General features: G+C 37.3%; 1 protein-coding gene across 3 annotated transcripts in view; it reads left to right on the top strand.

Annotated features, from left to right (window-relative positions):
• LOC102103960 (B cell receptor associated protein 29) overlaps positions 1 to 9,840 on the top strand; it is a 38,159-nt gene extending 28,319 nt beyond the window's left edge. For all 3 annotated transcript variants that reach the window (XM_088055151.1, XM_014249118.2, XM_005519183.3), the window contains 3 exons: positions 85 to 196; positions 7,386 to 7,486; positions 8,864 to 9,840. In XM_088055151.1, the coding sequence (XP_087911277.1) occupies positions 85 to 196; positions 7,386 to 7,486; positions 8,864 to 8,902 (252 nt within the window). In that variant the 3' untranslated portion in view covers positions 8,903 to 9,840. The remainder of the gene's footprint in view (positions 1 to 84; positions 197 to 7,385; positions 7,487 to 8,863) is intronic.
• Positions 9,841 to 14,926: the final 5,086 nt, after the last annotated feature.

Genomic DNA, 14,926 nt, shown 5'->3' with positions numbered 1-14,926 from the left:
CAGGGCTGACATTCCCTGAAAATTTTGCATTAATATTAGACTAATGAAAATAAAATTAATTGTAGCAACTGTGGTTTTTAATAGGCGTTGAGTGGAAAAGGAGATGGTAAAAAGAAAGAGTCAACAGATGCAACTGAGGAAAAGTTGAAGGAGGAAGTTGAACATTTGAAAGCAGAGCTACAGAAGACATCAAATGGTGAGTATTAGGACTTCTTTGCAATAAGAAAAAGATTATTTCAACTCTGAATGTCAAAGAAATATTCTAGGTATAGCATGAACTAACTTCATCTGTTTCCAGAGCACTCGGCATGGGTTTTCTTTATCTTTGACTAGGAACTGACAAAACATGCCATTGCCATCCCAATATTTTAGTAAATATGTTCATTATGAAAATATATAAGGTGTAATTGGAGCACCTTAGTTCAACAAGTTGGACTGATATATTTAAGTGGTGTTGACTTGTCTTCATCAATGACATGACCAGGATCATTTGCAGGTTGCTTCAAGGCATCAGTTTGATCTTCCATGTCATACATAACAGCCACTCTCCCTGTATAAAATGGGGAAATATTGTGGTTGAGGTTTTTTACTACCATAGGGTTTCTGTCAGACAGCAGAAAAGTCCTTGATTAGTGTTCTGAATTTATATATGTTCTGCAGCTAAGGTGTTAAGATGTTAGCTTTTTTAATTTTTTTTTTTTGTTTACAAGGAAACATACCTTGCAATTTGTAACATAATACATTTGTTATCAGCTTCCGTGTTTAAGGTTTAGGTTGTCAAAACTGCTTTACAGGCAGCCCAAATTGAGATAGAAGCAGATTTTACCTGTTTGGTTCTGTCTCACTGGGATCTCAAGGTGTGTGATGCCTGTGAATACCTGCTCATCTGAAATCAGTGTTTTCAAGATAACACTGCCTGTGATTTTGTAAACATTAATCAGATGTTCAGACTTTAACAAAAATACAAATTTTCTTAGTACGAGATACGATAACATGCTAATGTTATCATCAAAACATAGCCTTACTTACATACTGCCCAGCATTGCTACAATGCTGTAAGAATATTTTTTTCAGAAATATTTCACGAATCCTTTTCACTGTCCACTGGCAATTCAAATAAAAAATGTTAAACCAGCTGTTTTCAGCTGGGCTTGAAGCAACAAGAGTCTTTAAGTAGAGAGTCTTGTTAGTTCACATTCTCAGGCATGTTTGATGATGGGTTTTCCCTCTCCTGCTGTTTTCTTGAAGAAATGGGGGAAAAGTGCCTTTGAAGTGACAGGATCAATGAAAAATTTAAATGCTTATGTTTTATTTAAACTAACTGGTGGTATGTAACACTAATATAATGTAAGCTTTTCAGCCAGGAATGCTAGAGAAAGCTAAGGAATAAATACATTTACCTCATGCTGCTTCAGCTTCATTCTCCCTATGGGATGTTGTCCATCCAAGAGATGTATAAATTAAGGCATGCTTGAATCTTTTGTTAGGGCAAAAGTGGGAGAGAGGGTCTTTCTAAGGAGTGAATTGGAAAATATTTACAGCCCTTCTCCTGATGCCACCCCCCTCATTGCCAAAAACCCCATGGGTGGTATTGGAATTACCATGGGCAGCTAGGTGGTGTTGAGATATGTCTGTCTTACCTTTTTGTAAGTTTTCTTATATGTTATTTTGAGCAAATTGATAGCCAGAAAGCTTTTAAGTACTTGATAAGAACAACCACATCTGTAGACCCAGCTTTCTATAGAGTGTTAGAGAACATGAATGAAATTTGTTTTATTTTGAAATTCCTGCAAGCTGGGTAGGTGAATGGTGACTGTCACGTTCACTAAGTGTGAGCAATGCATTACACAAAATGAAAGCTGAGATTGGAAAGTTTGTTTTGCTACTGAGCTCACATGACTAAAGTATTTTTTTCTTTGTGCCCTTAAAGTCCAGTCCATGAAATTGCAGGGGGAGAGATGAAGAGTGTCACCTAATGAAACAATACAAAACTAGTATAAAAATAAAAACTTTACTGGATTTGATTTTTGAAGTTTTCTTATTGTTTGTTTTTCAGCTATAGTATTAGTAAGAACAATAAATTTGGATTTTGTTCTTGGTTGGTTGGGGGTTTGTGTTTAGGTGGGGTTTTGCTGCTTGAAAGGAAACTTTTTTTTTGTTTTCAAAAGCAGTTTCAAGTATCCATTGCTTTGGTCTGGGGCACTTATTAAGCTGCGGATGCATGGTAATATATTATTTTAGATTAGGCCATGAGTTGAAAGGTGGGTTAAGTCAGTATAGTGACAGGCAGGAGGAGTCCTAAGTGTACACCTGCATCACATTTAAGAAAATAGTTCAGTATCAGATTAGTGCTGTAACTTCAAAGGCCATACAAATTTCCTGTAAAGTTTTGAATCAATATTTACAACTGGCAGAGGAAATACTGTATGTCTTCTCTTTCTGAAATTCTGACTAAAATTATAGTGTAGACAGATTATTGCACACTATCAGGAGACTCATCTATTTTTTACAGAAAACATACACTACTTTTTCCTTTTTCTCACTTAACAGTGAAATCCTAAGTTAAGAAGACTTTTTCCCATGCTTTGAACAGGTGAGGAGGAAGAATGAAAATACAAGACAGAGTAGTGAAATTAGTAAAATCTGAGGAACGGTTGAAAATAAAATTTAAGGTTTTTGAACAAATTTGCTTTCTTTTCAGGCTTCACTTTTCTACTACACTTTCTAATAAACTTGATTTATTTTGGAAATTAAGCAAAGAAGGCTAGTTCCTCACTACTTTATTGCAGGCCCACATATTGTTGTCAGGGCTTTATAGGCACCCAGCAGTGGGGCAAACACTTTGAGAGCCTAAATCCATTTTTAGCATACTCAGACATGTAATAACATGACTGGTTAGAAACCTTCTGAGATGGTATTTTATTGATAAACTTCTATATTATGAAAATGTCTCCTTGATATCTAGAAATAAATGTACATACTTGTAGCAGTACCCAGTACAGATGTGAGAATGTTTCTCCTGCTACATATTAGACATACTTCTAACAAAGTATTGATTCAGATAATTAAAGGTTCTCAATATGGCTACTGGCCTAGGACCAATATGAATTTTCTGGGGAAAGAAGACATGCCATGATACTGTTTCATTTTGATGGCTTGGAAAACTATTCAAAAAACCACAGCAAAACAAATGCAACTGGGCATGAGGTTAGACCTGAGAGAGGTTTCATAAAGCCTTTTGTCCTTATCCTTACAGTGGTCCTTGTGCTGGGGTGGGAACAGAGCTTCATGAAATATGTACTGGCTCATCAAAGTCATTTAGGTGCTCATGAACTTCAGTTCAACTTTTTCTGAAAATACCTTGCCAATATATTGTTGTCATAGGCATATGGTAGGGCAGTAGGAAATTCTAATGGAACATCCATGCATCCTTTAAAGAGGTTTGTTTTGTGCAAGTGTTCTTTGTTTCATGGTTGCATAGTGTTGTAGGAGACAGGAAGAGAGCAGCAATTCATGTGGAGGGCTGGTTTTGAAATAACTTTTTAACTGTTGGCTATTGTAGGAGGTATGCATGTACAGCTGTACAGCTCTCACTTAATTGTGAAGATTACTGCATGTTTGAAATGTGCTAAAAAATACAGACACTGGGGATGCATTTCATAAAACTTGCAAGGGGAAGTTCAGTTTGGCCTTGATGCTGCTGGGTAGGCTAGTGCCCGATAAAAAAACTACACTGAGCTTAAGTGATGCACTCCAGTTTTTAAAAACAAACAAGTTTAAAGAACTGGCCACAGTCCTTAGTTACTTAGACAAAGGCAGAGGGAAGTTGAGAAACAAGGTCTGTCTTACTTAACTGTACTTTGTACAAAACTGTGAGATGATAACCAAGGGTGGGAGCCATTGCAGTGTCACGTGCAGCAAGAGTTGATACTTACATTTGTTGATTGGAAGAGATGGCTGCATACAGCGAGCATGGGTTTATTACACAAGGTTGTGTATGCCATCCCATGATGCTGTAACATCCCTTTTGTAACAAAATTTCATTTGAGGTTGCTAAAGGTACTTGAAGCAAATCTGTAAATTTTTTTGCCCTGCCTTCTCATTTTAAATTCTGACCATTATATCTTGAGAATTCAGGATTAGTATGGAGTTACTTGACTGGAGTTGTGTTCCCAGCCTTACAGTGTATTTGTTGGCAAATCTCTTGTGCCGTCAGTGCCTAAATTCTTAAATGTGAATAGCTCTTTTTTAACTTGAAAACTCTTTTAAGAGAGGGCTCTTTTTTACTTGTCAACTAGTCCAAATCATTTGGGTTGTAGGCTTGTATTGTGCGCAATGCTAATGTAAGTTCCAGATCGTTTCCTTAGTAGCAAGCGCTGTAAGTCAAGTGATTTAGTCAGACCAGGACTAGTAGTTGTGCAAGGAAATGCCCAAAGAATTATTAGTTGTTTTTGTTGCTGTTTGGTTTTCGTTTTAGTGGGTTCTCCATCATTGTTGAAATGAGAAGATCATAGAAATGCTACAACTGCTGTGGTAATGTAGCTCCTCAGAGCAGTTTATTCCTCATCCTTAGAATTCAGAGCAATCTGAAGTAAACTCTCTCCTGGAATAGGATTCAGAGAATGTGGTGAAAAGACACTCCTCTACTTTTCCCAGACCATACATGTTACATTAGTTTATGGACTTTCAGTCACACATGAGTGTAAAGGGATGTAGTTTTCCACAAATGTCTTCCATTGAAACAATGGCCTAGGAATAGTTTGTTGATTGTTCCGTAAGGAGAAGAATGGAAAAGGATAGCCTACCTCTCATAGTATTGGAGAGGCTGGATTCCCTGTTTGGAATTTACTGATTATTCCCCTCAATGGGTGCATTCATGTAGAAGCAGCATCTTCACCTCCTGCCTGCTCATGCATTGACTTGGTGGGAGGTGTCAGCTCTGGGGACTTGCTTGCTGCCAGTCCAGCTGTTGTGCTTCTGTGAGGCAAAGTAACAGGCCAGATGGAAACCAGAAATAATAACTGAGTGTACTGTACACACAAAGGATCTCCTGTTTCCTGCTGGATCCATGTTCATATGATGGGATCCATATGACCAACAGTGTACCTGATGAACGCGGCTGCACTGCGGTGCTCGTGCGGCTGCAGAGGGGCTGGGCAGTGATGTGTGGACACTCTGGTGCTTCACAAGGCATCCAGGAAAATTGATGCACTGAGGAATTCATGTTGTCAAAGATGTGATGCTCCTTTAATTTTGTGGCCCCAACAGGAATGAGTCTGGATTTGGTGGTTTGTTGATGTTTTGGGGTTTTTGTCCATAGCCAACACAGGTGGAAAGGACAATCTGTTCTTTGCTTTTTCTTCTTCTAGGGTTAGGTGAGGTATTTGTGTCATACATCTGTTTTGGTCAAAACATTAAAACAATGCAGTAGCTTGTTTGCTTGCTTGATTTGTAGATACTTTTAGATATCTTGTTCATGTTTTAAAGATAAAGTAGTTTTTAGTTGCAACTAAAATACTGTGATGCTACTTAAAAATAACTAAATAGTATTAGATCAATTACATGGAGTTACAACTTTGTCAGAAGTGAGATATTAATTTTTACTATGTACAGAAATGTTCAAACAAAAGCAAGATTTATCTTTCTAATTAGAAGATTCTTGGAGAAGTGAAGTGAAGTAGCACATGTTGGGGTTTTTTTGTCTACAACTTAAAATTCAGAAGCTTATCAAATTGTCACAAGTTTATTTTATTGATATCCAGATTTTACTGTTGAATATTTTAAACAGTACCGAGATTAGAGAAAGACAAAATGCAGTGGGGTTTGACTTGTCACATGTGTGAAAATCAAAGTTATTCCAAATACCAAAACCTTCAGAAAATCTGTATTAATACTGTCAAGAATGACTTAAAGGATGAAGGAAAACTGTGTAAGAATATGGAAATTAAAGAAAGGATTTAAAGAGAAACAATGGCTTTTTAATCATGTTGGAATCAATAGACAGAAGTGTTATTGACTCCTATGAGTCAGAATTTCAGGATAGGTAAAAGTCCTGTTACAGGAAAACCACTTGCAGAGTTCTGAAATGAGAATTATTTTTCATGTATACATTCAAATTAATTATTTAAAAATAGCAGAAATTCTGGGTGAGGGAGTTCTCCTTCTTGCATGTAAGAGAGTGGTCAAATCTCATTTCCTGATGTTTCAGGAACTAGCATCCAAACAGAAATCTGGTTCATACCAGACTGTTTGTAACTCAGTGCTTAACAAAAACCACATCTAGCTCCCCATCTTTTCAGCATAGGCTTTTAGAAGTTTTTAGAAGCGCTGCAATTCTTGAGTCCAATGGAGGTCTCTGGGAAAGAAGAGTCTCAGGGAGTTCACAGTCAAAGGATAGATTCACACTTATGGAACAAGGAAATTTGCAAATGTTCTTTTTTTTATTTGTACCATCAGATTTGGTTGTTTGAGTTTAAGTGGCCATGTGAGGCAGCCTCTACTAGATCATTAACAACATTTCTTTTGTTTTCACATGAATAGATAAAGATTTAGACTATGCCTGTGGTGCTGCATCAGAGAAATATAACAATCCCTGAGATACCTATAGCAGAGGAACATGAAAATGTCTAAATGACCTTATGTAACAGCTTAGGACTAATGGCTTTATGGCACTTTGTGATGTTTTATCTTGCATTGTAAAATAGCCCCTGTGGAGTCCTAGGCTGTCTGGTACTGCAGTGTAGATGTGCTCTCAGTTTATTTGAGATGGAATAGAGTAATAATTGATTTTTCTCATGTAAAAAATCTGTTCAGAATTGTTTATCCAGCCACCACCATTTCTGCCTTTTCATCCATAAACTGATGCTGCTAATCATTTAACTCATGCATGGTAAAATTCAGAGCAGGGTGAAGAGGTGAGGTCTGTGCTCCTATAATTATATATCATCTTCCTCCTTACCATGTTTTGTACATGGTCTCAGTTGCTGTGTGAAAATCTTGCCCAGTGTTTGAGTTCCCTCCTCTTCTTAAGATGTCTGACAGTTTTGATTTTGGAGTTGCAGAGTTTTGTTTTTCTAGAACTGTCTCCTGCAATGTGACAGAACACTGTAGTCATCACATACTAGTCTAACTCTTTCAGGAGTTTATTGGTCTCACCCCTTACCATCCTGTTCGTTGTGCTGATCTTTCTGACCATTGGCCATTCTCTTTCTGCTCTCTGTCCTCAACTTCTCTTCCTGTGTCCATCTGTGATGCTGTGCTTTGAATTCTAAGCTTTTTTAGAGGAAGGACTGTCTACTGCAGTGTAGCTCTAGTGCACATCTAGGGTTCTGAGAAACTGCAGGAATACATGTAATAATTAAAACACCAATTCTGGTATTTTACAGCTTTCCATAAGGCAAAAACTGAAGTGGCTACAGTTAAAAAGCAGTCTGAGGGCCTTAGAAGAGAATACAATCATCTGATGAAAGAATTTGAACAGCTTCAGGTAGGTGGCTCTGGATGACCATACAAGCACTGTGTTTTGAAATTGTACCAGTAAAATTCTATTTGTTGGTATCTATTGTGCAAGGGAATTTACCAGAAACTCTTAGGGTAGCATAAAATTACAATTACCAGCATTCCTTAAACTTCTTCAAAATAGAATTTTGTTTTGCAAAGTGATGAGCATTTTCTTTTTTGAACTTTGGTTGGCAAAACTCAGGTTATCATTTGCTTCAATTTTACTGTTACTTGGAAAGTAAGATTCAGATGGTTTTGCATGTGATGATCAAACTGAAATTCTGTAAGAAAATTATAGGAGGGGTGGGTGTGTGACAAGGGTAGTATATAATACACTACTTTGTAAAAGTTATTTTATTTTATTTACTTTTAAAACATGCTTTTTCAATCCTGGATTATAAATGTTGCAATACTGTTGATATACAAGGATAAAAACCCAACAAACAGCCTAGGCTAAAAACAGGCTACTATAAAACTCAAACTGAAGTACAAAATAATTTAAAAAAACCAAAACCATATTAAGCAAAAGTTCATTTAGCTGTTAGATTGAGTTTCTTATGTGTGTGGCTATAATACCTTTTAGATACACAGTAAGTATTTCTGGTAGAACTGGGAGTCTGTATTTTAAGTTGTCTGACAGGTGTTCATATGCTCCATACCCAACATCTGTCTTGAGCAAAATGCAGTAAAAATTAAAATTAGCCTATTTACAAGTAGTGATCTTGGGAGAAAATAAATGATCATTAAAATTACAGTGACCTGCTTTTCATGAAGAGTTGTTCAGTCCTGTATTAATAAAGAAAAGGCAGTTTTGATCTGGTTATAATGTTTTTTTCCTGTACTCTGTGAAACCACTTACTTATTCCCAGCCTCACCCTGTACTTCTACAAAGATTGCTCAACTGATCTCTGTGTTCAATTCAAGACCACCATGCATGGCCTGTCCTTGTGCTTCCCTGTGTAATGAGCCATAGTAGTCCTGCTGCATTTCTAACAGACTTGTGGTCTAAAACACACATCCTTACCATCTTCTGTTTACCCCTGAGTGGAAAGAACAGAAGGTACTGAGCACACAGTAGATGCAGCTCCCAAGGATAAATGAGTTGATAGCAGAAAGTGTTTTCTGCTGACTTTCATGTACAACTCAGCTGTAACACCAAAGGGAGCAGAATTACGCTGCACAGCCTTGACTGCTGGCAGCAGCAGCTCAGGTGTTTTGTGGAGCAGTGTTGATGGGACTACAGCTTAGAAAGGTGGATGGTGAACAAATCAGGTGTGACTGCAAAAGGGCAAAATATGGTGTCTGGAGTCAGTGGTTTCTGATCTTGCCAAACTTAAATTATTTTTAATCTGTCTCTTTTCAGCAAAGTTTAAATAAAGCAGAAGATAAGAAAGATCTGTAAGTGCATCTAAGATGGATGGCATCACTACAGTTGCTTGAATGAGAAAAGTCTTGTGCTGTTGATGTTCCTGATCCATACCTGAAACAAAACTTGATTTTTCTGAAAAGCACATGCATTGCAGGTCACTATTCAGATTCCTTTAATAAATCAGTTGCCAAAATGTTCTGCTTTGCAAATAAAATGCTAAGTGGCTTACCGGATTTACCATGGAGTTTGTCACTGCTCTTGTGAGGAGAAACTCAAAAATCTTTGAACTCCACCTGGAGCAACCTGTTTTCCAAGTTTTTTCTTCCCATGATGGTAGCAGATCACCATTGCTTGTTGCATTTGAATGAGGTTCTATATCACACTAGATCATAAAAACAATTACTTAAACCTCATTTGCAGCACATGTTTGGAGTGTTAAAAGCTCAGTTCCCAGTGGGTTGAAGAAGGCTGAAAGCTTTTTATCAGTGGAAAACTGAATGACAATCAGTCTAAGGAAAATAAATGTTGCATTTCTAAATGCAGTGCAATTCTAAATGCAATCCACCTCACTAGCTTGTGATGCTCACTTTAGCCACGTGGATTTGAGTGTATTTTAACAAACAATATTTTGCATGCCTCTGATTTATTTTTCTTTAATATATTGGGATATTTCAGTTTTGGGTTGGCTGGTATTAGCAGTCTTTATTTTTACACTGTTTACATTGGTTTACTCCTTATGTACTACTTAACTTCTTTTGCCTCGCTAAGTAAAAAGTCTTTTTAAATTTAGATAGTTTGGTTTGTTTTGTTTTGTTTTCATGGATACAATACCTCAAATAAATGTGCACTGTTTTGCATAAGACCTTTTTGGTATTCAGAAAGTTGTTTTGAGTTAATTTGTTAGTTGGTTCCAGTTTATATTTGAAAGTTTGATATGTTTGTTATATTAAAGGGATTGTTTAAGTTCATGGTTTCTGGATTTATTCTTATAAAACTCTCCCAGTATACTGTCTCATCATAGTTAATAATTATATGCACTAGGAACAAAATATACTTCTAACTTAGTGATGTTTAACTCTTCTTGAAGATCCAGTCTTCATATGGTAGTTTTGCTTGCTCTAGAAATAGGATTTCTTTACTTTAGAATTTAAACACAGCTTATCAAATAGTATAAGACAAAATAACATACCATATTAAATAAGAAGGCATGTGTTTTTAAAAAATACTTTATCCTTGCTGAAGTAGTACAGAATGTGTTTTCAGAGATTCTGTGACGCTCAAGATTTTATTTTTTTTTTCTTTAATTCCTATAAAAACTTCCAGGAAAAGTTACAGATTTTTCATTCCTGCATACACATGTTTTGAAGATGTAGTTGAATGCATCTTTTTTGTTGTTTTTTTTCCTTCCAGCCCTGTCTGAAATATTCTAAATTGTTGTGGAATGTTATCTCCAGTCAGATCCAAAAGCTATGGTTGTAAGCCTTGGAGGTGTAACAAGTGCTGGTTTTAATAACAGAGCAAAAAACCTCATATTTCTTACTTCAAGACGCCAAACAAAAGCAAATAACTCTTGCTTATTATTTACTTTTTAAATTGTTGTCTACTCATATTTCAAACACTTCTGCAGTATAAGTAGATAATGGAGTAGAAAATTAGAAGCTTATAATGCATGATGATGTTGTGCACTTTTCATCCTTACAAATTTATCTTAAAAAATAGTGTGGAATAAAAAATGGATGGCTGTGAATGCAGTGATAGTACTGATATTTCTCCTTGAGAAGGAACTCTGAATGCTTTACACAGTTTTTTGCTGTAGAGCATGACTGAAGTGTGAAGTGCAGGGTGGTATGCACTGTTTCCTTGGACCTGGAATGAGGCTGGGTATTTTCAGACATGCAACATGCATGCAACACGTGATAGATTCATGCTGTAATACATTACATAGAAAATCTTGATGTTGGGCCACAGGGAAATGTTCCCTGCACTGGAGATTCCTTAAACACACAGACTTTGTATTTTGCCTCCATTCACTTCTTCTGTCACGTCTGTTACTAGTATCCTGTGTCAGGCTTCCCTGTCACAGAGTATGATGATCATCATTTTTGTACTTGTCTATTGTGGATGGTCACGCCCATTTGACTTAGTTGCATTATCACACTGCCAGCTCTTTGGAGTCCTGGACTTGTTCACAGAAAAATAGCCTGTTATTCAGATTAAAATTATTTTGTAGATTCTGCTATGTAGAACTCTATTCTTGGAAAGAACACAGGTTATGTAAAATTACAAGTCTAAATAGTGTATCTGAAATTCTAGTAGATGACAGATCCTTGTGAATTCTTTACATTTGTGTTATTGTACATTATATGCTTTCAGGGCTTGTGGGAGCCTGGGTTAATCAACTTTAACTACAGTTCTCTCATTGGTAATGTTTTAAGTTATGGTTGATATACAGGGAGAGAATGGATCAAAATTTCATGCTTTTATCTCCTGATCTTTCAGGCTGTTGGGTCACATTTTGGTCACATGTGCCTGTGTTGTGGGAAAGAGGTTGAAAAAAGTTAAATCTCCACTAATACTGGTGGAATCAAAATAACTTTTGTACTCTGGTTGGACAGTTAATTTATTCTGAGTATGTCTTCAGAAGTAAGAATTTGGAGCCCTTTATACTCTAAATAATGTCAAAGTAATTGCCTGGTATTTCAGAGCCTTTTTTCCCTCTTTACAAATGTAGAAATGTGCATTTTCCATATTTCAGTGGGGAAGCATGGGAGAGATTTTTCTAAAAATATTTACACAGGTTTAGTTGACAGTAGCTTTCAAAAAAAGATTTGAGGAGTATTTCCATATTTTTTTCATAAACCCTCTTTTCTGCTGAGTCAAGAAAGCAGTGAGGTCATGGTGGGTGCATGAGAGCTGACTTGAATATTAATAGACCTGGCTGCATGCTTTGGTGCTACCTTAAATGAAAGCACCTGTAGCTAGGCAGGATGTTTTTTCTCTGTTTTTATTTTTACAACAAACATGCAACAATACATCTTCCTTAATAATATAAATTGTGCACAGTCTTTTCTGAAAATGTACCCTTGCATTAAGACTCCCTGTGTGTTTGCTGCCACAGTAGTCCCTGGCTACGTAGCCTCTTTGAAAAGACACTGTGCTTTCCTAGCTTCTTGTAAAGGGTGAAAGCTCAGCTTTTCTCTCAGCATTGAAATAACATTTGGAAAAACAAATGTTAAGTTACTGTAAAAGTACTACATGACTGCCTCACTTCCCGAGTGTTCCTTGAAATTCTGAATTTACTCTTTGAGACAGAAGCCCTCATTTTGCCTTGCCTTTGGATGGTGCTTATGCCCCTGTCAGCTGTAATCTGGGTCCTGTTACAACCTAATATGAGTAATTTTACAGATAAGTTGGAAAATCAGCTCTCAGTCATGTCATTCCTGTCCTTCAGGACTTTCTGCTGCCTATTGCTATGTGCATTAATTGTGGAATGTCTGAAAACATAGTTCTAGAACTGAGCATCCTCAGTTCAGGAATAACGTGGAATGTTTTCTGTTATGAAATTTAAGACTTGTGTTTTCTTTATGAGGTAATGTACAAATAGGGACAAGCATTGCAAGGTGTATTTGTGAGGAAAACAAGAGTCCCTCTAGTTTTGTGTCCACTCTGAAATGCAGCTGTGGTCCAAAGGAAGTTTTTCTACCACCTGCAAGAGTAAGTGCCTTGAGAGGATTTTGAAGTGGGAGAGGGAAGCAGAGAGGGATGCAGACTATACAGCCTAGGACTATACACGCTAAAAGTTTCCCTGCAGGACCGTGTGAAGGTGGTCTTGGTCTGCATGAAGCGCACCTGGGATGTTTGGATTCTCAAACATACTTGGGTGCATCAGGGTTGAGAGAGTGGGAACCTCCCCACTATGTTTAGTGACTAAAGTTGGATATTAGCTCTAGTGTGTCTCTTGGAAGAGAGGAGATGCCAAAAACAGCTACCAGGGAACATGAATATGGGAAGGATCTCTCAAACTCATCTGGAAATTGGACACCAGTTACTGCTGTAGTAAAAGCATGTCTGCAAGACTCGACATAAATAGCTGTTGCTTTAACCCTTTATCCTGCTGCTTGAAGTCAGACTGTCTGTGTAGCCTGATTTGATTTGTTCTTGTCTTTGAAAACAAAGACAGAAGAAGGCAGTAGCTTTGGTGATAATTATGTCTTGCAAGTTAGTGTAATAACTTCTCACCTACATGGTGAGACCATATGCTGCATCTAAGTGTGAGGTTTAAATCCCTGTTCCTGTGACTATGGAATAAGAAGGTGCTAAACTACTCCTTTCTTTGTGAGTTTAACAGGGTATGGAATGGACAATGAGAGGAAGGAAGAGCCGAACTGTTATTCTTGGCCAGTAAGGACAAAATCTTAAGAATCTTTGATTCATCTCCAGACATGATTTGGGTATTAGAGGTCTAAGGAAACAGAGCATACAGTGAAGTAGGAGTCTTGGAAACAGGCTGTGTATCTGTCCTAGGTTGTTTGTTTCATACCAAGTACAAAGTGAACATGAACTAATTAGAAAATAATAGCTAATAATAAGGTAAACAAAAGGATTCAGAAGACTGATGCAGATTTCAAGCTAAAAAAACCCTTAACACCTCTCCCTCCAAAAATCGACAAAAGTCCCTCCACAAAAGAAACTCAACCAACAAAATAAAAAAGCTAAAGTTGAAAAATTAAAAACTAAGAGCCTGCCTTCTAGCTTTATAGGTAAGAGCAAGGGAGATCCATCCTGAGTGGGGTCAGCAACATCACAGTTCAGAAACACATTGCATCTGATTTGACACAGATGTGTCTCTGTGTATGGGATCCATCCTGAGCTACAGTTTACAGTCTTTACCCTCTTCCTCAAATAATTGTCTTTTCAAATTCTGGTAAATGCATTGTGTTACACAGCTGGAGATTCCCCCCCCCCCCCCCACCTTGAAACCTCTTGTCCTTGAACTTGCATACTTCTGTCCTGCCAATATTCATGGTCCTACAGAGTTCTCACCTGCAGGAGCTCCTACCGCATCTCATCACCTGAGGTGTGGAAGCTTGGAGTACTGTTCAGACAGACATGTGCTCCAGGAAACAAATTTGAAAGGAGTGGGAGATACAGTCAATTCAGATTCTTCTACTGTACCCTTCCTGTGTTAATTACTTGTTCAGTACTATGTCATTTCCTCTTGCTATCAAGCAGTTCTCTAAAATCCTAGTTATATAAGTAAAAAGATAATTGTAGTTTTGTGGACATTCTAGGAGAAAATAATATGTAATACACAGCCAGTCTGGAAACTGAGTTTATGTGGTAATTGTAAGGCATCTACATTGGGTTCCTGCAAATTATTTTGCTGATTAGCCTAGAAGCCATTATACCTGCTGGAGTAATTTCATTGTCTATGTATTAATTTTAGAACTAAGATGATGTTACCACAACAGCTTCTTAAAGTTAGTTTTCAAAACTGCTTTTCATGGTGCTCCATTTTTATCTGAGTGGATTCTAACCTAATATATTACTCAGTTTTGATGGCAGCTCAGTTTTCAGTATGTGCTTTAGGATATGTCTAATGTGTGTTTTCCAATATTACTTCCATTTCCCCATGCTATTATCTGCTAATGAGAAAATCTGAAAGCTTTCCTACCCTGGATTAAGTAACGTTTACATCAGACCACTTTCCTTGTTCCTCTAGAACAAGGCAGCTTTTACTGACTCGAGCGCCATGCCTACAGGTTTCTACAAAACGCTGGTACTTGTTTTAGGGAGCTGGCTGCTTAACTACTGGATACAACATTGCTCAGATCAAAACTGTTCAGCAGTTTACCCAGATTTCCCTAGAGTGCAGCAGAGGGGAAGCCAGTTGAAGTTAGGAAACCTGAATTGTATTAACCCTACCAAAAAATACTTCAGCAAATAACTTCTTTCCATTTTAATAATGCCGCCTTCAACACGTTTGAAGTTAGGACTATACTTAATTGCTTTGAAACCAACTCCATGCCTGAGTAGTTCAGTTAACAAATATTTTGC

This window comes from Pseudopodoces humilis, chromosome 5 (assembly GCF_049639895.1).
Source record: "Pseudopodoces humilis isolate 2021_Gansu_Grassland_sample_001 chromosome 5, ASM4963989v1, whole genome shotgun sequence".
NCBI lineage: Eukaryota > Metazoa > Chordata > Aves > Passeriformes > Paridae > Pseudopodoces > Pseudopodoces humilis.
Note: the sequence above shows the minus strand (reverse complement) of the source record. Positions and strands in the feature narration are given on the sequence as shown.